At 42.7% G+C, this 22452-nt stretch overlaps 1 protein-coding gene and 1 long non-coding RNA gene across 2 annotated transcripts in view; one reads left to right on the forward strand and one right to left on the reverse strand.

Annotated features, from left to right (window-relative positions):
• The window catches only part of LOC116702684 (uncharacterized), a 20178-nt gene extending 7644 nt beyond the window's left edge, over positions 1–12534 (reverse strand). The window contains exon 1 of the long non-coding RNA XR_004335233.1: positions 12524–12534. This is a non-coding gene — a long non-coding RNA (uncharacterized LOC116702684). The remainder of the gene's footprint in view (positions 1–12523) is intronic.
• Positions 3912–22452, forward strand: part of ngfra (nerve growth factor receptor a (TNFR superfamily, member 16)) — a 34121-nt gene continuing 15580 nt past the window's right edge. Inside the window, exons 1-3 of the mRNA XM_032537029.1 lie at positions 3912–4320; positions 7113–7275; positions 17162–17527. Of these exons, the coding sequence (XP_032392920.1) occupies positions 4282–4320; positions 7113–7275; positions 17162–17527 (568 nt within the window). The 5' untranslated portion in view covers positions 3912–4281. The remainder of the gene's footprint in view (positions 4321–7112; positions 7276–17161; positions 17528–22452) is intronic.

Consider the following 22452-nt stretch of genomic DNA (forward strand, 5'->3'; position numbering starts at 1 on the left):
ATGCATCTCCTCTTGTTTCGAACGGGAACTATAATTCTTGTTTTTAGATGTTTAACCAGTCACAGGTGATGTCCCATCCCCTACTTGGCAGAATGTTCAAAACATATGGTGTCCACCCTCTGGACTCAATATGCCTCCCCGAGCAGTTCTCTCAGTGCACGCTGTGCAATAACTTTATACAGTGGCCATCCAACCCTTATATCAGCCCCGGTCTGTCACCCCAACAGCACCAAGATAAGAAATCCCAGCACCGCTGTAACATCACACCGGGGTCACACTGAAACCTCTTGTCTTGACTAGACTTCTCTGTGTCTAAACAGTACAGCATCTGTATTTTATATTCAAGTACTGCACTGAAGAGAAGAAATACTTTCTTACCGGTTCCCTTTAGATCTCGAGCCATGTTTATGTCAAAGTGCCGGTAACCTGGACACTATTTTGTTTCACTACTGCAAGATGCGAACAACCAAAAAGTGATTGATTATGTGGATCATTTATTCTCTTTACATGCAAGACCATAAATACTTCTGCCACGTATGCTCAAGATCGACCAGAGCAGAGAAAGCAAGTCCGAGAAAACAAGCATTTAAACGCAAGTACTACGCAAATGTGATGTTTAAGGGGGTTTATCGGGACTGATTAGAAGCACTGTGCAGTATTAAGAGAGTGTCCATAATGTACGGCATATATGTGTGTTCACACTGATTAACTATGGCCAACTCCAATGCAGTGCCTGGATGCACCCCAAACATTTAAAACGTTAAGTGTGGAATGTTGGATACTGATCGCCTATGACCGCCGTCTTCGCTACAGGAACACAAATTTACTTTTAAACTTGTGAAAACAGCGAGGAAGCTGCAGCAGCTGCAGTTGAAACTGCAAACACTAAACTACACAAATGTTATTCATACATGTTTTATTTTTCAATACATACCACTGTACTGTAGTCAGATAGTGAAAAAACAACAACAACAGGCCAATATGTATTTTTGCGGGGGACAATAGGTGGCGGCAATGCTTCGCCCGGCTGCAATATACCATTAAAAAAAAAGAAAAGAGTAATTTCCGGTCAATTCATGACGACTGTTCGTAATCTGTTTAAATCTGTTGAAATCTACGCACTACACAAGTGAGTACATAGTATACTACATAAGTGTACTCATGGAAGTATCCGTATTGAGATTCACCTCAACCACACACCACTTTCCTGATGTCGTTACATACATTTTATACTTCATATTAAATTTTGCTTTTCAAAATAAAGATTTTCAGCAGCCAAAACGTCCAACGTCTAACAGCAATAATAGGCCTTTTTCCATGAAAGACATTTTGACTTTGCCATAGTAGCAAAAGCACGGGTGTAAATAATGAACTGAATGATGGCTGAATTCCATTTAGTAGCTTTGGGTATAGTGCATGCCTGCTTACTGTCACTGGAACACAGACATTGTTATTAAACACCTTTTCTTTTCCAACTATGACAAGTCAAAAGAGATTTCTACACACAGACTGAATAAAACCGTGTTCCGGTGAATTCCATGTGTTGCCGCCCCTCGAGTTGCTCACTGTGACGACGTCCGCTGGGCGGCAAGTCATCTTCATCAAGATTGTATTTTATTATGACCTTGCAGCCTGACATGACTTTTCCTTTCGCTGACCAATCATACAGCTGGGAATGTGATACATACAGAAAAAAAAAAATACATGTATCCTACCAAAGACCCCTGTCAGCACATATCCATATATCTATAACACTATTAATAGAGCTCACATCCGGAGGACATTTTTCTATTTCTGGCTGTTAGGTGGATCCATTTCAGCCTAGAGTTGTAGTACATCTCTGTTACGCTGTCGTTGGGATCAAACAATATCAACAACATGCCTGGAGAGTGTTAATGTTAATAATTAGCATTTATTTGAAAAACAAGTTGGAGCCCATCATTGACCGCATGCACGCCCGAAGTACAAACTTAGCAAATGTTCCCTTAAAAGCACAAATATGCACCTCTCGGAGGTGTAAGGTACATATTTGTCCCTTACATATTGGTACCTGATGTTTAAATGTAAAACAGCAGGAATTAGTGGATGCTCGCAGTGCCTTTCCTCAGACTGCAGACAATAAATAGTGGATTCAAAGGACTCGACATACAATTTTAAAGAAGAGGGTATTGATGGCGATGAGTGCTGTCAGAGTCATCAGAATGGGGGTTAGTCAAAGGTGCTGCAGGGGTGATCTCAAAGGAGGATGTAGGAAGTGGGAAAATTGATGTGTCCTGAGATCAATACTGGAGAGCATTTGGATCTACAAAAGTGAAACTAAATCACCCTGTGGCGGCTGCTGCTTCTTCAGGGACAGCGGCCTCGGATGCAGCTGATGATCGGTGTGGAGAAGGTGGAAGTAGCAGGGTGAGGAGGATCGCGCAAGATGGAGACCGGGAGAGGTCGGATGCAGATAAAGCCGTCGACTGTTTGGTGACTACTGCTGCTTTATCGTCACGTTATCTTGGATCAATATCCATCAACACTGGGGTTTCTTCAACACTGAGTGTAAAGGCTAAGTACCTCAATGAGCATCAAACCCAATTACAATGCTTAGGTGCACATTCGTGGTTTTGGAGTGGTCTCACCAAATTTAGTATCATCTTAACATAAAAATATCCACGATGCAGCAGGCAGCACTTAATGGATTAACACCTCAACACGTTCAGCAGGTTTCTAAAAAAAGTGTTCCAAACTACATTATCTATTATTATCTATGAACTGAAGTGATGAACACTGTATGGTATATCCTGTCACGGAAAATCAAATGCTATTATATCACCACAATAAAAGGGAAAAGGAACGTCTTGTTGTAAAAAAAACGACAATAACATTTCTATAACTCACATTTGAGAATCACAGACAGATTTACAGATACATCAAATTTAAAATGCCATGTTTTAATGGAGGCCACTGAAAATGAAGCCTTCATACAGGGCCCATCCCTCAGTGAAGTGACTTCTCTTTAGGGAAGAACAACCTCATCCTTCATTGTTAGGCTGCTGCTGACCTGAGCTCAGCTGAGTCGCCCTCTTGTGGAGTATGATGATAATGTACCTGTGGAAGTTGACTGATGGGAATATGTTTGGACTTTGATGTTGCTCAGCAATTAGCTAAGACACACAAGCATTTGTTTTGCACAAACAAAAAAGTCAGAGTTCATTTAAAAAGTCAGATTTTGGACAAGTTTTTCTTTAGATTAGGAGAGCAAAAAAGTAAATCAACAGAAAAATAAAAAACACCTGTTATGCCCACAGTCATTGAGGTTTCTTCGGTTGTTTGTGTGCTGGCCCAGTTCTCAGGACAGGTTTTGAGGCTGCACACTGTGGTGGTCTTGTTATGAAGTGCTTAAGGTGTTTCTAATATTTTGGTTGTCTCATTTACATAATTGGGGAAGAAAGAAATATCAGAAACACACGTCAAGATAATTCAATCCAGCACAACAATGGCACAGTGTCAACAACTATTGAAAATTAGATTAGGTGATGAAGGAGTTACACTATACGGCCACACATATGTGGACAGCCTAATATTACACCCCAAGTTATTGTTAAACATGTAATAAGGTGCAGGGATTTTCCTTTCCCTTAAAATGGAGCCAGAAATCCATGAGAAACAGCTCCAGACCAAAAGTACACAAAAGTAGATGTGTCTACATAGTTTTGGCCACATTGTCTTTAATAACGAGATAGGGAAAAGATGTTGGTCCTTACAAATATAAATCATGTTTATGCCACTTTTGCAGTTAGTCAGACCTCACGTGAGATTAAAGCAGGAGAGAGAGAGAGAGAGAGAGAGAGGAGTATAGAGCAGGGGTTGTATAGCTAAATACTAAGTGGGGGGGGGGTGTTGGGTGTGGGGGGTGGCATGAGTACCAGGGGTAATAAACTGGAGGGTGGACGTGCCCCCTCTCTCCTCCGCAGTGCACTTGCAGCTTAGCAGCACTCCGGACAGGACGGTCTTCCCCACCTCCTGCTCCTCTTCTCCTCCTCCTCCTCTCTGTGTGTTTGTGTGGGCTGGTGGTGGTGGTGGTGGTGCTGAGGAGTGCACCGACAGTCGCAGCTGACTCCAGTCCAGAGGTCCCGGACAGAGGCGTGATGGTGTGGACTCATTGATAAAAATCCGCCGCCGCTGGAATTAACATGAGCACTCCCGCTGAGCGGCTCTCCTCCTCCACATAGCGCTGCCTTCTCTGCACAAGATCCGTTTGTGTGTTTGTGTGAGTCCAGCAGGCGACGCAGGATGACTACTGCCTTATCTCTGGTGCTTCTGTGCGCTTTGGTAAGTAGTACTCTGTCCAGTAACTAGTGCGTGCTGGCTGGAATATTCTCATAATTTGGCTTACCCAGAGACTGTAAATGAGTTTTTAGTGACTTAATGCACTTTGTGATACATATTTGTTAAACATTTCGTTTCCCCGTTTCTATATGGTTTTTAATTTGCGTGAACATTATAGAGATCTTTCTTAGATTGATATAACATTACTAGTCCTGCTGGGACTTCAAAGCGCTCCGTGGCATTTACAGTCCCTTTTGTGATTGCCTATGATATGTAGGCTATGCGATTTTTTGAACAGGGTTTAAATGTTTAATGTATCAGTGCTGTTTCCCTCTTGAAAAAAAAAAGAAAAAGAAAAAAAAGACATATTAAAAGGACCAATATGTTGTTTTTTCCTCTGATAAACATGAAGGTGCTGCGTAGCAAAACAACTGATTTGCATATGAAATTATGCCGTTATGTTATACCCCCTTCAGCTCCACGCACCACACACACACGCGCACGCACGCACACACACACACACACACACACACACACACACACACACACACACACACACACACACACACACACACACACACACACACACACACACACACACACACACACACACACACACACACACACACACACACACACCACACACAAACACACACACACACACACACACACACACACACACACACACACACACACACACACACACACACGTCTTGGCTTTCATCCATGGAGGAAAAGTTACAGAAGACCCGGCTGGGATTAGGGTCTGGAAAATTGAGATTTCTGCTTCACATTGAGTTGCATCCACACATCCAGGAGCAGTCTGCTGATAGGCGCCTTGGCCCAGACTTTAATAGCATTAATGAGAAGCAGTAATTTCCTCCTAATTTTTTGTCTAATTTCAGGATATTAAAATAAAAAGAGATAAAGACGCTGCAGTAAATTGATTTATGGAATCCCTAGTCAACACAAGCAGTTAATTATTTGCCTCATTTTGACGTGAAACACAAGGCTCTCGTCTTCTGATAATGTGAGAAAGTTGATTATGGGAGGATGGTGGTGATGATGATGATGATGATGATGAAGCACAGAGCAGACAGAGAGGGCACATCCTCCCAGCACTCTGGTATGTCCACAGCAGCTGGTCTAATTGGGCTGCTCAGCTCAGTCATCATGTGAACAGCCCTGGATGTGAGGGGACACTCTGTTATGACAGCTGGTTTAAAGGGTGGCGATGGTCGGGTGCACTTTGGTAGAATTAAATTTAGAAATAAACTCTCAAATTGACCATGAAATTGGGGAGAGTACAAACCAAGCACATCACAGCTGGGTCACCCTACGTTGTTGTTGTTGCTGCTGTGTGTGTCTGTGTGTTCCTGCTGCTGGTGAACAAATTTCCTGCTGATTTTTGCCATTAATCTGTATTTGAGCTGAGTGATATTCCAGGGAGATGTCACAGGAAAGGGAGCCGGCGCAGCAGTCAGGGACATGAATCCTCCCCCTGCAGATACAGGAGGGAATTCTCTTGAGATTTTGGACTGCATCCAGAGTTAATTTTTGCAGACAAAAACATGACTTTACTCCTGACGATATACCCAAAGAAATGATTTGTGCAGAACTGTTGAGATAACAGGTTGTAAGGTCAGGAGGAGAAATGCTCCTTAAGAGCAAAAAGCGTGATGACAGAATGGGGGAAATGTTGAGCAAGAACAGCGAGAATGAGAGTTAGAGCTGCTGGCTGCTCAGTACATCTGTTTCTGAATGAAAGCAGGGAATGCAGGGAGAGGATGGATGGATGGGAGGGACAAATGACTGAGAGCAAAGATTGAATTGATGTCTACGTAGAAATGAGTTTTTGCTTGTTACATAATAAGAGTCACAGAACATGAAAGTGTTTCAGTATAGTGTTTTTTTCTTTGTTCTGAAATGTCTGGATATATAATTATTTTATTAAGCATTGTTTCATGCACACCAGTGGAACGAGCCTCAGTTCTTTTGCCAGTAGAGCTGCGTGGCATTTATATCAGAGGACTGAGGAAATGCAACAAGAGAGGTGGTAGAGTAAGAAAGGGATAACTTAAGGTAGATTAGAAGGGATGAAGACATTTAAACCAAACCATGTACCCAAATACTTATGTGTCAAGAAGAAGGACAAACATAAGCATGTGCATTTATAGTCCAATGGATCCATGCTGCAGGTATTTAAGGGGAAGTTAAAATGTGTTTATATGATTGATATTCAAAATAGGACATAGTTATAGAAATTTAGGTAAAAAAAAAACCCAGTTTGGGTTACAGTTAGACTTAGGCTCAGGGAGGGATTAAAGCATACAGTTGTGATGTTAGGGAATGCATTATTCCCCTAAAATAGTCCTCACAAGTATAAAAGTATAAGCATGTGTGTGTGTGTCAATGCTGATCAGACACAGGGGCTGACTTTCCCAGCTATTCTCACCTTTAGACAGTAATTAGGACGGGCATGTGTATAATGTCGTGCACACATTATTTTACGGTAACTGCCTCGGCCGGAGCGTGTCAAATGTTTACTATTAGAGTTGATGGGCCTTCAGGGGAACTATTAGGACAGTTTAGACTTGTTCAAAGTGTGTCTAATTCGGGGGGAGGCAATATGATTTATGATGAATCCTGATGGCGGTTGGATTTAAGGAACAGGTTGGACACCTGGCAGTAATTTACACCAATTTGTTTTGCTGTGTATGTTTAAATCACAGTGGCCCTGTGCTGTGTGTGATTGTGTGAAAGTGCTGCTCTGATGTACTTTATCGCTGTCCCAGGTGGCGTTAGCGTTGGCGTCTAAGACGGAGCGGGCGGTGCAGCTCCCCTGTGACTCCGGCCAGTACACCACCAATGGAGAATGCTGCCAGGAGTGTCCACCTGGAGAGGGAGTGGTGAAGAAATGTGGCGTCACACAGACTGTATGCTCCCAGTGTTTGGACAGTGAGTAGAAATGTTTTATTAACCCTTGACCCCTTTAAAAAATGTCTATATCTGAAATATGGGTTTCTTTTTAACCAAATTACTACACCAAAAATGGATTGGATTCGACACAACGCTCTTTGCCAATACAACTGATCACTTTCATTCCTGACTAAACTCGGTTCGTTCCTCTAATCTTAACTATTAGTCAAAATAATTCAAAACTTTTGCTTTTTTAAACTCAAATATTAGGTACAATTCTATATGAATGAGGTTTATTGACCATGAATTCCAAAAAGTACTGTAAAACTAGTGGTAGTAAGGTGGTGCTTGTGAAAACTAAAAAAAAGACAGAAAAAAGGGACAAAAATGTCAAATTTTTGTCCGTTTTTTAACCCGCAACACAAGGGTTAAGTTATGGAGTTACACAACATCAGGACTGTCAGCTGCTGTACCTTCTGATCAAACCAAAGACACGGGTACCACTTAAGCCTACCACATACTAGAATACTTTGAATAGACTTTGGTGACTAAAGACTAAAGTCTGACATCATCTCACATCTAAAGACTATCGTCTCACATCTAACGTCAAAGATTATTATAATATGTAAAGACTGGAGATATTGCAAGACCACAAATTGCAAGACTACTACTAGATTTGTTTTAAAAGATTTACCTAAGCTGGCTAGCCACCGCTAGCATTAGCTGGTAACTCAAGGGAAAGTTTGGCGATTTTCTGTTCTGCCGTACATGGGAGATGAACGGCGGCAGTACTCGGAGGTCCGTGTTTATCCGCCGATAAAAACTCCCGTTGGATGACATGCTTCAGAAGGGTTGAAATCGGCAAACTTTCCCTCTTTAGCGTTTAGCTTAGCGAGGCGCCATGGCGACCTTAAACAACACTGGCTCTAGCTGCTTTGTGCTGGAGGGAGTGCACCCATTGGTTGGTGACAATGTTCACATGATTTAACTTCCCTACCAAGACTTAAAATTTACAATTACTGTATATCAAACACGTTTGATTTTGTTGAAACATCAAGACGGGAAAAAGACTGAGTTTTATGACCACCTTACACCACACGACTGAGACGACGGGAGCGCGTCCCGACTCTAGCGAGACTCATGATTTCAAACTGTTCTTGGAAACTAGCCGGCAACAGAGGAATCGCTTGAAAAGTCGTTGAGTGTAAGGTCGGCATTAGGCATAAATGGTTTCATAAATCATTAAATAATGCTTTATAGATCAGTTATAAGCCATCAATACCAAAAACTTCTTGGTATGCTGGGTTGTTAGAAGTGGTATCGAAACATTCTCTCATTTTCTTACCATCAGCTGTCAGTTTTATGTTCTTGTGTGTCTTGCAGCTTGTGCTGCCAGTCCCATTCGTTCAAAATTAAAAACATTACATTTGAATAAAACTCAACAGTGACAAGTCTTTCCACAAACAATGTCCATAGACTTGTTGTCACCAATTTTCATCTTTGGTACAATGTGGTTCCAATGAAATCAGCGCATAGTTGGATCAACATTTTTTTTTTTATTAGATTGATGTGGGTGAACTGACCCTGTAATAGACTGGATAAGTAAATCATAACACCAAAATGCTAAAACTTGACTTAACAGAAACTCCACTTTCTAAAGTGAGTCAAATGTAAAAGGATTACATTCAATCTGGAGACAATCAAAATATGGGAAATACCCTGTAAACGGCCTGTCACACACACACACACACACACCACACACACACCACACACACACACACACACACACACACACACACACACACACACACACACACACACACTAATGCAACGTGTCTGCATTAACATCCTCTTTATTTATTCATTCACATTCATTTTCTTTGCCTAATTTAATGCTTAATGGCAGATTGGGCCCTGAAATGAAAAAAAGAACATTATAGCCAAAACAAACTCACATTGTCCAATTTTCTCATTTGTATGAAGTGTCTGTTTTGCCTTTATCGAGTGTCCTGAGAAATAAGACAGGAATTCAGATGTTTGATGCTTGTAAGTGGGTCCAAATGTATTCGCTGGCAGCTCTGCTCAGGCTGTGAACCATTAGCATTCGCTCTCCAGGCCAGAGCTGGGAGAGGTGCCAACACCGCAACAACCCAGAGAAGGAAGAAGAAGAAAAAGAAGTAGAAGAAGAAGAAAGAAAAGCAGAAGAGCCAACGCTGTTGTTTTTCTAGATTGGGGTGTCTTTCTGCGTCACATTCCTGCAGCTCTCTGTGCCCTTTGAGATGTTGGTGTAGTCAGAGCGCTAAGTAAAAGTCAAAGTATAGGTCACGAGCATCGCCGCATAGTTCAGGAAGAGCTGGAGAACTGCGACCTTTTCGTACCTTTTAAAAGACCATGCTAACTGTGTCAGTTTGAAACTTTGAGTTGACTGACATGGATAGAAATCCAAAATGAGTATTGTTTAGAGTGCACGCTCAGCATTAATCCACTCATACACATGCCACATGTAAACACTGACAAATGATGAATGTAAACAAGCACTTGAAGTCTTTTAGCACCAAAACAAAATAATATCAACTGGATGTAATGATACATTCTGGAGGAATGTTTGCAGGCTGGCATGCTGGAATGTTCTTTGTCAAGAAAATCGACACTCTGATTAACCTTGCACTTGTGAACTTCTTTTCAAAACAGATTCTAATCTCAACGTTGTGTTATGTTATTAAGAATCTCAAGTCTGGCTGATACCCCACCCCCCTTTGAAGTTATTATTCTCTGCCTCGAGGAACTCAAGCGCTGCAGCAATGGGTTAGGGGAAGAAAGCCAATTCTCTACTATATAGAGCGCAACAGTGCCACAGGGCACGAGTCAATTTCACATGAAGCGTCTCTGTCCAAAAAAATCAATGTTAGGAAAGGTAGTGGCGTAACACTTGCAAATGTTTTTTATGCAAAAAGAAAAACAAGACTTCTCTTGGACTTCTTATGCTTATGCATCGGTGTTGTTAGAAATCCAGTCACACCAGTAGGTGAGAGTGAGCAGTGTGATTCGTAGTCTTTATCAAATGTTGCATATGATAGACTGGAGCAGGAAATTGGTTGAGTGGAGGTGCCTTGAGTCTGTGGAGACACAGGTCACAGCTTAATTGTCTGGTCTTTATCTTCGGTTTGACGTCATGTAGGGTGACCATATTTTTGATTTCCAAAAAAAAAAGACACTCGGCCCAGCCTCGAGACACAAATTCAGACAGGCTTCTCAGAGGTTGATGAACATGCTTTGTTATGCCTCAATGGTACAAAAATAACTTATGTAATAAAATTTAATATGTAACAACCTGTAACAAAATAGCTCTTTTCAAATAAATAAATAAATACGAAATAATGTTCTAAATATGACCTATTCTGTGTCAGCTTCAAAATCCAACTTCAACTAAATATCTCTGAAAACCTTTTCAATGTAATAAGATCAGGTTTTTCGGTGTCCCTGTGAGCTTTGAGATCTCCAGCACCTTCATTAGATACTGAAACAAATGTGCTAGCTTTGCACACGGTGCACTCAGTCTCCCACTTGTCCCGACCGGGACGGTACGTGGAAAGTTTTTTTGCAGTGAAACTGTGGAGCTGCATTTATGCTTCGGCTCCGCTGTCTGATCTGCTCCCTGTATGTGCTCCGCTTTCTGATCTGCTCCCTGTATGTGCTCCCTGTATGTGTTCCCTGTCTGATCTGCTCCCTGTATGTGCTCCCTGTATGTGCTCCCTGTATGTGCTCCCTGTCTGATCTGCTCCCTGTATGTGTTCCCTGTCTGATATGTCCCTGTATGTGCTCCCTGTATGTGCTCCCTGTCTGATCTGCTCCCTGTATGTGCTAGATGTAGAAACTTGTCTAGCAGGTCACATTCCTGCTGTAAACAGTGGGTAAACGAAGCATAGATGGTAAACTGCAGCTTCATTTTCCTATAATGTGGGCCGGCCCCCAGGACTGTAGTTTGTGTCCGCGTTTTTTCTTCCATTCACTCCCTCCTCCCCCACTCCTTCACACAGGCGAATCCCACCAACTCTAGTTTCTCCATCCTGTACTTGCTTTTCTCAGTAAACACCCCCCCCCCCTTTTCTGTTGCTATGACTCATCGTCTGTATTAGCGGATAAAATGGTATTAGAGAGCCATGCACCAAAGGGCACGATCTGCTCATTCATCATGCATACTGATACATCAATGCATCTTTACTCATTTGATCCAGCTAATTAAAGCATATTGAAAAGCCTATTGTGCCTCTAACAGTGAACAATTACCTTGCTCTGCACTAGAGGAGTGGTAAACACTCAACAATTAGGATCAAACACCCAGGCGGCTACACTCAATTTCCGGTTTGAGTGTATTTTTGTTGGTTTCAACATTGTTTTTGGTTTAGCAGATACAATCTTAATGTACCTGAGGCCCACAGGAGCACATAAACTAAAATAAGACTGAGTGGGATTTATATGGAAGGTAGAGGATGAAACATTAACCTTACTTGGAAAACTAAAGCTATGAATACATTTTCTAAAGTGCAGAAATGAATAATTGAAGAGTAAAAGTCAACACATCCATTTCCTGTTTCATGGTAAACATGGGAGCATCTTTATTTACCGCGACCCCCCCCTTAATTTCCCACTTCCTGCCAGTGTAACCACCCCCTTCTTCGTGGCCTCCCGATCGTGCCTCGTGACGAGTGCCAGCGTCAGCAGCACTGCAATATTTATCAGTCTCCTCCACTTTTCTCTGCTGTCATGGGAGACAAGACAACCTGACCTGCCTCACTAAGTGAACCATTGAAAAAAACTTGCCCTGCAAACATCTCAGATAAAAAAAAAAAGAAAAAAGAAGAAGACAGAGACTCACGAGTCAACGTAGCGTTTAAGAAGAGCCCCGCTGGCCCACTGGAGCACACTGGGGGTTTAAAGGGGGAAGTAGAGTAGAATCCCAGCTGGTGATGGCTGACACAGAGCATCAAGAATCGCTTCCAACGCTGGATCATGAGGGATAAAGGAAGGGAAAATTGCAGGTCGAGTGTAGCATAAGCGGAGTTTGATTTTTGAGCCATGGAGAGCAAAAAAAAACCTCATTGTAGCAGCTGAGACCTGTCCTACCACTTGGGGAACACAGCACAAGCACATATTAACAAAAAAAACCATGCTAAATAAACATGTGTTTATTTTTAAAGCAGATTTTAAATGACACTGTAACAATCTATGTAACAATTCGCCCTTATTAAATCCAATCACGGCACGACTGTCTTGGATCAACAGAGACGGTGGCGGAATGCCTAAATTCATTTAAAATGTCGCCTAACAGTGAACCATCAGTGTTCGACCTGCAGTCTGTTGAGATGCCTCTTCAAACGCAGAAACAAAGCGTTATCACGCCATTCAACGTTAATAAAAAAAGATCCGTATTTTGCCGTTGTCCAATGAAACAAAAAAAAGTAATCACATAGATCCACAAAAAGGGTCCCGGTGTATCTCTACGCCCGTCACGTTCACCGGCCAGCTCCAAACAGGTGGACGAGGCCTCTCCACTTTGCCGTTTAAACAGAGTGGAATAAAACGTATAAAGTCCAAATCTACACAAAACGCACAATTAATTAGTAAGCTCAAAGCAAATTTATATACATGGCCTTTAGGAAACCTTCACTGCAACGCTGGCACGGCAAGATGTCCAGACTGGTGCAACAGTAACTTTCGTTTTTGTGACCTATACTACTTGTCACTTTTCACACAACCCAGAGCCCTGAAAAGCTATATTTTTTACTAAAGGAATATATGAAATTAGATGTAGTACATACCACCATTTAGTTGTTTTCTGTTATTTAAAATATTTATAAACTAGATATTAACTCCACGTATGCTCTGTGGCAGTTTCAGGTGAAGCTTCGTCCCTACATGGCACCCTAATGCAGCTAAAACTGCCCAGCACAGGATAAAAGAGCAACTGTTGATTGTTAAATTACAACATCCCTCCTTTGGTCTCCTTATAATAGCTTTTCTAATATCCTAAAACACCTGTTTCAAATCTGAAGGGAAGTTTAGTGGACCAATGAAGCACGGCGATAATTACACACAAAAAATGTTTCATGTTCAAAAAGACAAATAAAGCAGTCACGCACCTTCCCCCATGTGGACAATTTATGTGCAGTCAGCAGAGGGTCAGGAAGAAAGTGGTACCTCTGCTGAACCGGGGACCCTGACAATCTGTGGAGTGGCAGAAATGGCCATCCTCACTAAAAGCTTACACCCAAAGTGCTGATTGTGCAAATCATCAGGCAGTTTCAAGGCCGTCCAGAGCTACATTATTGATGACACTAATGGGGCACCAAACACATCAGTGTTTTGGAGGGGGGTCTTCACGGCTGAAGTGGCACATTTTAAGTGCATCATCCCCCCAGTACACAGCCAACGGCTCTTTTTTCTTCTGCCGAACATGAAAACTCTGATTGCTGAGATGCGCGGGTCATCGCTCAATTGGGGGCAATTAGGAAAAAGGATCATATTTTATTAAAGACGACACTCTCCACCTGATTCCCGATGCCCTTTTACTTTCGTCTTAAAGGCCCCAGATAAAGGCGCTGACACAAATCACACACACACACACACACACACACACACACACACACACACACACACACACACACACACACACAGTCCTCTCAGTGCATATGGTGGCATTTAGACGTGTTTATACACACACAAAGACTGCAAAGGGGCTCATGCATGCAAGTTAAAATTAGCCAAGGAAGCCTGCGCGCCGAGGGGTAATTGAAATGAATGAGGAGAGCTTTGCCTGTTGAGCCTGACTGCAAAGAAAAACAAAGGCTTCGGGCTCACAAATTCAAATAATCGTTTACCTCCGAGGTCTGTCATTTGTCTGGTCCGGTCAGTCGGTGTCACTCTCTTTTATCACTTCTGCCTCCAGACAGTAATAAGAGCAAGGGTTGATGACAGATAGAGAAAAAAAACACAGAATCTAGTAGTGTGTGTGTGTGTGTGTGTGCGTGTGTCTATCCGAGAAGGAAACTAAACTCGCTCACTGAGTGCCCCATTTCCCCAGACCTATCCGTCTTACATCAACTCTTTGATCTCTAAATCATGTTTTTTAGACTCAGGTTGGACGTCTGACTCACAGTCTGTGAGGGTCTGTGCAAAACAGTCCAGAGATTCTCTCGAGCAAGTTGACCGGCCACCCTTACTCGTAGATCCGTCTTTCTGCCTACTCCCTACCTGTCTCGATATCATTACCTGCGTCTGCCCTTCTCAGTCAGCCTGTATGTTGCGACAGCTTTCATCATCGGCTTCTTAGCTGTGATGCTGTTTACAAGGTGTTTAGAGCTTGAGTTTGTGCCAGTGTATACATGCCAGAGACGCTTACAGTGCAAAGCAAGTGCTGGGACATTGCTGCAGGGCTTTTCACACTGAATATATGCTGTTGCTTAACACGACACCCACTAAGCACTTCCCATGAAAACACACACACGCACGCACGCACCCACACGAAAAGTCTCACACCTCCACACAGTCATGTGGTTTTATTTACAGTTACACACAGTCCCAATGATCTATTTCACTGTAAGACAAAGAGCTTTCAAACACTAAAGGCCGATTTACAATTGACACATCCGAGCATGCGTGCGCCAACGTGACGTCAAAATGACGTAGATCTCGGTGGCAGATCTCTATTGTTTTTCAGTGGCGAGCGACAAAGCGGAAACAGGAAGCATGGATGAGCTGGAGGGTAACCGGATGTCAGGACTCTCAGAGTGACTGCAAGTCTCTCTTGTAGACTTGGGTTAAGATGAGTTTCTTTATGGTGAATGAAAAGCTTGATCCGACAAACTAGGTCATAAAATCAAATCGAAGCACTGACGGCAATGCTGACGGCGCTCCCATGATGTCACACTGGCGCTCAACAGATCGGCTGAGGCTAGTACACAGGACGTTTAAGGAGATTGATTAAACCAGTGTTAACTTGCTTTTTGTTTCATTTTGTGAAATCAAGAGTGACACAGGCAGTCATTTAACAGTTTACAAAGCTGTTTCAACTTGTATTTTTTTCTGATAATTTCATATTGCTGCTCCTCGCCATCCCGCAAATTTATTTTTTGTCTGCAGCTGGCAGAAAATGTCACACATTGTGTCCAAACTGCAGCTCTTGCAAGGTGACCGCTCTCATGTTAAGCGCGCCACAGAAAAGGTAAAATGGGATTTGAAGAACAGTGAAGCTGCCTCGGTAGTGAATCTGATCTGGAGATTTATTTCCCTGTCAGCCTCTCTACTCCACTCCCCGTCTCATTCAACCACTAAAACACACTCACTGTGTGCATTATTCATCAGGCATCCAATTATATCTGAAAATAATTCTATGTGAACATGCAATATTAATAAATTACTTTGAGCCCCTAGGAACTCTCAGTGTAAGAATAAACTAATTTGAGGTCATCACTTCGTCAGCAATGAACTCCTCGAATCCTCATGAAGCAAACGATTCTGGAGAGCAAATCTGAAGTGTTTGAGGTAATTGAAAAGCAGCAGGCAATTAGTCAGCATTGCTTGTTCAACACTGATCTCCACAACTTAGCTGTGGGGTCTGCTATCTCAATGCTGTTGTTCTTTAAAAATGGGGAAGAAAAAACTAATGACATTGCCTTCAGCCTCAGCTGCACTTTGTGTTTTATGCTGATTAGCTGATGTTAGCATGCTAACATGCTTAATGAATAAGGATTCCATAATCCTGCTGACACACAAACGAACCAACAAAGGGACAAACCGAAACAAAAACATAACCTCCTTGGCGGAGGTAACAAAGACAGTAAGCAAAGTCAAAGACCGGTAGTTTCTGCAGACTCCGTAGCTTCGTCCAATCTGACTGACAAGCACAGACATAAGTATTCAAATCATTCAATCAGAAGCAAGAACTGGAAACCTCATTATTGGTCCTAATTAAATATTCAACGCAGGAAGTTAGAAACTAGGTTAGGAGATTAAACAATACAAAAATCCTTTTGACAAATATCTTCTGTATGAATGGCTCGGACAGCAGTATATTCAAGAACACAATGCACTGAATCAATTTTCTATTTAGCGATTATTTAATCATTATAATAGTAATCCAACAGATTTTTTTTCTTTTTGGGAATTTTCCACATTTATTTTGACAGGACAGGTAGGTGAGAAAGGAGAGCGAGAGGGGGGAGACCTGCAGGAAATCGTCAGAGGTCGGATTCAAACCCTGGACCTCTGCGTTGAAGCATAAACCTCTTAGTAAATGTGCACCTGCTCTACCCACTGAGCCAACCCACCCACAATCCAACAGAATATGTATGTGTTTAGAAGAGATTATACCCAGCAACGTGAATAAACTATTGGCAAAAGATGTACACAAACTTAATTCAAGCAGGACAGAAATGCCCCGTTTTGGCAGAATGACTCCAATGACTCTTTAAAGCCTTAATATATACCCGACTGATTGCTTGATCACTTGGGTGTACTAAACACAAGTCTTTATCATCTGCACATCAGCGTAAGCATGTCGATGCACCTGCACTTTGCTCCGTGTGTATGACTGAGATTAAAGCAGTTTACTCGGCACAGCACAAACAAATTGGGATCGATATCGTAATAAGCAATGCAGGCTCTTGACTCGCTCCCCGACAAAAGCACCTTTCTCGTCCCGGAGCACAAATCACTAAGAGCCCAGTGGATCAATGTGTCCTCCCTTCTAATGAATGTGCAGTAAACATGATTAATGTCATTAGACTCACTGTTTATCCCTCTGTTTATCTCCTCATATTTCCTGCTCTTTCCATCGTCTAACCTTCTTTACTCTTCTTCCTCTCCTCTTGTTTCATCCCTCTCACTTTTCTGTCTCGTCTCCTTTGACCTGTCCTCTCTCCTGCAGGTGAGACCTTCTCAGAGAACTACAGTCACACAGAGCAGTGCAGGCCCTGCACCGAGTGTACCGGCCTGATGCGCATGGAGACGCCCTGCACCGACTCCAACGACGCCATCTGCATCTGCAACTACAACTTTTTCTTCAACGGGATATCCGGCCAGTGCGAGCCGTGCACAGTGTGCCCAGTGGGTCAGGGTGTGTTTGCGCACTGCGAACACGACCATGACACGGTGTGCGAGGAGTGCGTGGACGACACCTTCTCTGACCGCGAAAGCTCCCTCGACCCCTGCCTGCCCTGCACCATCTGCGATGAGGAGGACAGTGAGATCCAGCTGGCTGTGTGCACACCAAACAGCGACTCGGTCTGTCACAGTAAGTCTTCCCCACACACCGGTCGCTTTCACACCTTCAGTCCACGTAACTCGGTCCAAACCAAAGAAAAGAAAGACATATACTGTTGTCTGACTTATTACAAACAAACCGAGAGGTGCAAACATGAACTCTTATGACCGATGGGTAAATCATTCATTGGACATCATCAGCATCACGTAGACTCAGGGAAGAAAGAGATGAAATGATCAGATGATTGACGGGAAATTAATTGGCAACTATTTTGACATATGACTAATCGTGGCAGTGTTTCTACAGGCATAATTGCCTCTTGTCCTCACACTTCTTCTAAATATCTTCTAATGTTATTTTTTATGTGACAGTACTGTTGCTTGTACAAAACAAGTGACCTGAAGATGTCACCTTGGGTTTAGGAAATAGTTTATAAACCAACAAAATGGATTAAATTGAGAAAATAGTCATTAGTATATAACAAAAATTATGGGTTTATGTGTTTTCTCTAGTGGAATAGGTGGTTGTAAGTATTATTAGCTGAGATTGTAACTGGACCTCACCTGACAAACAACAACTAACATGACAAAAACAAAACTTCTTGTACTCTGATATAATGGGGAGGGATATTTCATTAAGTGTGGTTAAGTGTGGTAATTCTGTTTTACTTATATTTTAATGAAGTAGGTGCACATAAGCGTAACACACCTCTGTGTTGACCTCTTTTTACTTTCTGGTATATCAGTTCCCCTGGAAGCAAAGACACTCCTTTTCAAGCCATTTGGGTGTGGTGGTTTGGTTCGCATCAGAGTTTAAGTGACAGCGCTCACACTAGCCAAAACGAAATGAGCCAATCAGGCATGTGCACCAGTTTGTTTAAGCGGCCTCAAACAGGTTTGGTGTGAAAGGCACACTTAAATGAGAACAAGAGCAGAGCACATACTGCACACTCAAAGCTGTGTAGGAGCCGTCACATATGTCTCAATCACATTGGAACCAGCCACAAGTGACTCCCACATGTGTCTATGGAAACAGGCGAGGTCGAAGGTCGGTGCTGGTCATGTTTTCGAATGGCAGGAAGTTGAAAGCTCCAGCATTAAAAAGGTCAAAGACTACTGCAGTGTCAACACAGAGACAATGAATAATCTGCTCGCCCACAAAGTAGAAGGCAACATGCACGGAGCAGAGGCGAGCTGCTTGTATTTAAAAGCAGAGGCAGCTGTAACTAAGGAAGCAATAAATTCTCGGGTCGGACGAGGCATGAAATCAAGCTCATCGGGGGGCTACAAGGCTCAAATCTGGGAGGTAAAAATGTCTTAGGTGGAATTGCTCTTTGTTTCCTTGATACAAATCTGCTATCTTCATTTGATGCAATATCAGATAATTGAGGATAGTAAAGTAAGGCTCGACATCTTCAGCACTCGTAACAAAAACAACCTTTTCCCAACAACGGACCCTGATTTCAGAGGAAGTTTGTGGTTACGGTCCGTCCCTGCAAAAAAGCTATTTTCGTTCCACGTGAGGTTTTTTATGCATGCATTGACCAAAGAGGCACTTACGTTAGAGTGAGGGGAGTGATTAAATGCATGTAAGCAAGCATTTAATACCACAAGCACTTGCTAATGCAGGGCATTTATCGATCTCCCGTGTGCATTATAATTTTTGAATGAACATCCTAATTGCAGCTTCTGATATGAATGTTGGGATCTATACTCTAGCTGCAATATTCCTTTTTCTGAGGCAGGCTTGGAGGGAATTTCACGGCCTAAAACCCTGGCAGGTATTTGGATCCACCATGTTAATGAACCTCAAAAAATCTGTCAACACCCTGTTGTAGTAACGAGGATGCGCTTGCACTGCAGGGCGGGTGTACATTCCTCTTTTGATAGACTGTAATGGCTCTGACAGGCAGAGGAGAGATAGACTGGGGAAATATAAGAGCAGGAGTGGTAGATTCAGATTCAGTGGTTTCCAAAGTGGGGTCCACTGACCCCCACGGGCGCTTGAGGGAGTTCCAGGGGGTCCCAACCAAAAAATAACACACTGACAGAATGTGTGAGTTTGTTGGCCATGGGTTTCATACACTGACAAAAAAAAAATCAGATAGGGGGCCCCTGGGATGAAATCTTATTAAATGGGGGTCCGTGGTCTAATGTATGTCCGTTCAAGAGGAGGTTTTTTTGCAATCTTACCATCTTTCTTTCAACGTGTATCAAACATCATCAGAAGCACAACATTAAAGCTTTGATCATCAATAAATTGTCACCACAGTTATTTTAAAAACAAGACTATTCAAACTGTGGCTTCTGCTAAGCATTTTAAATCATGTGCCACAGCGTGTATATCAACGCCGTTTGGCCTCCATTGACTAACATTACCTTGTGATGGCGTGTTAATTTACGCCATAGCGAGTAGTATGAAAGGTCGAACATCCCTGTTTTTCATTTCCTAAACCCAACCCCGTTCTTCTTTTCTCAAACTCAACCATTGATTTCTTCTTTTAACCAAACCCAACCGCATTCTTCTTTTCCAAAACTCAAGCTTTCTTCTCACGCTAACACGTTTTTATCGCAATTACACACCAAGTGGCGTGTATGTGTACGCCTGGTCTATACAGCGTAGACATAAACGCGGTTAGCTCAAAAAACTTACAGATAACACGCCACTTGGCTTAAGAAAGTTGCCGTGTATTTACACAAAGTCATGATGCCATGTTGCCCACCAGGTCAAGTTTTGCATGAAATCAGGACACAAAACAGTGGTTGCAGTTTTTAGCCATGATGAATGATGGAAATGTCAGACTCTTTCTCCGTCCACCTTTTTTGCCCAAACCTAAGTATCTCAACAACTATTGCCATGAAACAGACTTCCTCTAGTGCCACCAGCAGGTTGTGGTGTTGAGTGAAATGTCTTGACAACTATTGTTTAAATTGCCATGAAATTTCACTTCAGAAATTCCTATCAACCTCAGTTTTACATGATTGAGTGGAAAGATTATGCAAAGTAACAATAACAAATGGTCATGGCACCAGGCAATGTCTACAACTGTGTCCATGCAAGCTAAGATCAAAGTTCAGCCTTGTTGATTTTATGGAATAGAAGCAAGGTCATAAGAAAAAATCCCAAAAATTTCCTGAACTGATGCAACAAGTCTGAAGCTCCAGCTCTTTACAAGTCCTGGAAGCAAGTGTGCATACCAAATTTCACATGGTGAGATGTTAGGAATGACTATTTTCCCTGCTGCTTGCAAACTCTGCCTTATTTTTTTCCTCAGACACTAAATTCCACATATATCTAACAAAGACATCTGCTTTACAGTCAAGCAGTCTAGTCAAGGAGAAAGCCATGTCCATTCTCAAAGACTCATCAGGCTGTTGTGAGACAGGACTGACAGCCATTAAAACAAACCCTATGCCCGCCTGGAACATGCAGAATATCTACTGTATTCTTGACAAATCTGATGCACAGTAGGCCACAATACAGCCTTTTGCTGCCCATTTAGCACCCAACCATGCAGCTGGTCCCACCTTTGACCCGCCTCGTCCTAGGCGATAGTGATGTAGCGGTAGCCGCTGGAGATAAGTGACCTTGTGGGACGTCCGCTTGAAAGGAAAGCCCTGTCTTGAAGCACAAATGGGCCTGTGGGTAATGGCTGTAGTCACTTGTGGTGGTGATGATGTTTCCAGGCATTTCATGGTGGTCTATGATGCATGCAGATATGTTTTCTACAGCAAACAGGAAGTTGCATCGCTGGGATTCACATCCCGTTTGCCTATTTTTTTGGTAAGGAAAATATTTTTTCAAATTCCTATCCTTCTGTCTCTTTCACTTTCTTCTGTATGCAGTTATAAAAGAAGAAGATATGATCGGGGCATTTTCAAATCCCTAAATCCCCAGTTCATATCCAGCTGTCACCAAGTGTAAATTACATGATACAATGACAGAAACGAAACAAGGGAGAGAGAAAGGAACAGAGATTAGAACAGACAGAGGGAGCTGCAGCATATGTGCTGTGCTGGTATTCTATGCTGAGGGGTCGATTTGAGTCCTGGGATTTCTTCTGCTTATGCTCAGGTTTCGCTGAATGACCTCTATGAGCACACACACACACACGCACACGCTCGTCTCCAGCTTCAGACACACAAACACTTTTTATGAGCACCCGAAATCAATACAGCTGATAGCAGGCTAACTCGGCCAAGTGCGCTATAACTTGTACATTTTTCATTAAACGCCGGACCCCGCACATGTGTGAACCTCTTTGATCTGAAATTGAAAACACCTCCTGTGTCATTTATTGACAGGTCTCTGTCAGATTTCCAAAAGGTGCTATTCAGTCTCCAGTGGAGGAGATTTACATCGAAGTGTCCAGCGTCTGGTCTAGTGTTTGTCCTAAAGATCAAAAGAAGAAAAGATTAAAAAAAACAGATAATCACAAACTTCTTTTTCTCTTTATTACCCCGCACATTACTCTCGCCCCTCTTCCCTACATTTGTTGTCTCTATCTCTTCCCACAGTTGCCCTGGAGTGGCTCGGCTAGCCGAGTGGTGGAAGGTGGCCAGTGTGCATTCAGCGCCTTCACCGCTGCAGTATAATTACTCCTACTAATCAGAGCACTTTACAGCAGCTCCTCTGTTCATCTGAACCCCCTCCTCACTCTCTCCCAACACTCTGCCTCTCTGTCTACCCTCCCCTCCGCTCTTCCTATTAACCCTCCCTAATAGAAGACAGAGCGATCACTTGAATAATTTGTAGTATGCGATTGTGATGGATGTGTGTGCGTCCGGCGACAAACACAGAGGAAGATTGAGATGGAGGCAGAGCTGAGAGAGAGGGAGTGTTTGGCGGCTGATAAAGAGGTCATTGTACATGTGCTGCGTCTGATAGTTGCTCATCTCCACCCTAAACTGACAGAAGCCAAGGCACCAACCTCTGCACAAGACCCTAGGGTTAAC

Source organism: Etheostoma spectabile, chromosome 15 (genome assembly GCF_008692095.1).
Source record: "Etheostoma spectabile isolate EspeVRDwgs_2016 chromosome 15, UIUC_Espe_1.0, whole genome shotgun sequence".
NCBI classification, from domain to species: domain Eukaryota; kingdom Metazoa; phylum Chordata; class Actinopteri; order Perciformes; family Percidae; genus Etheostoma; species Etheostoma spectabile.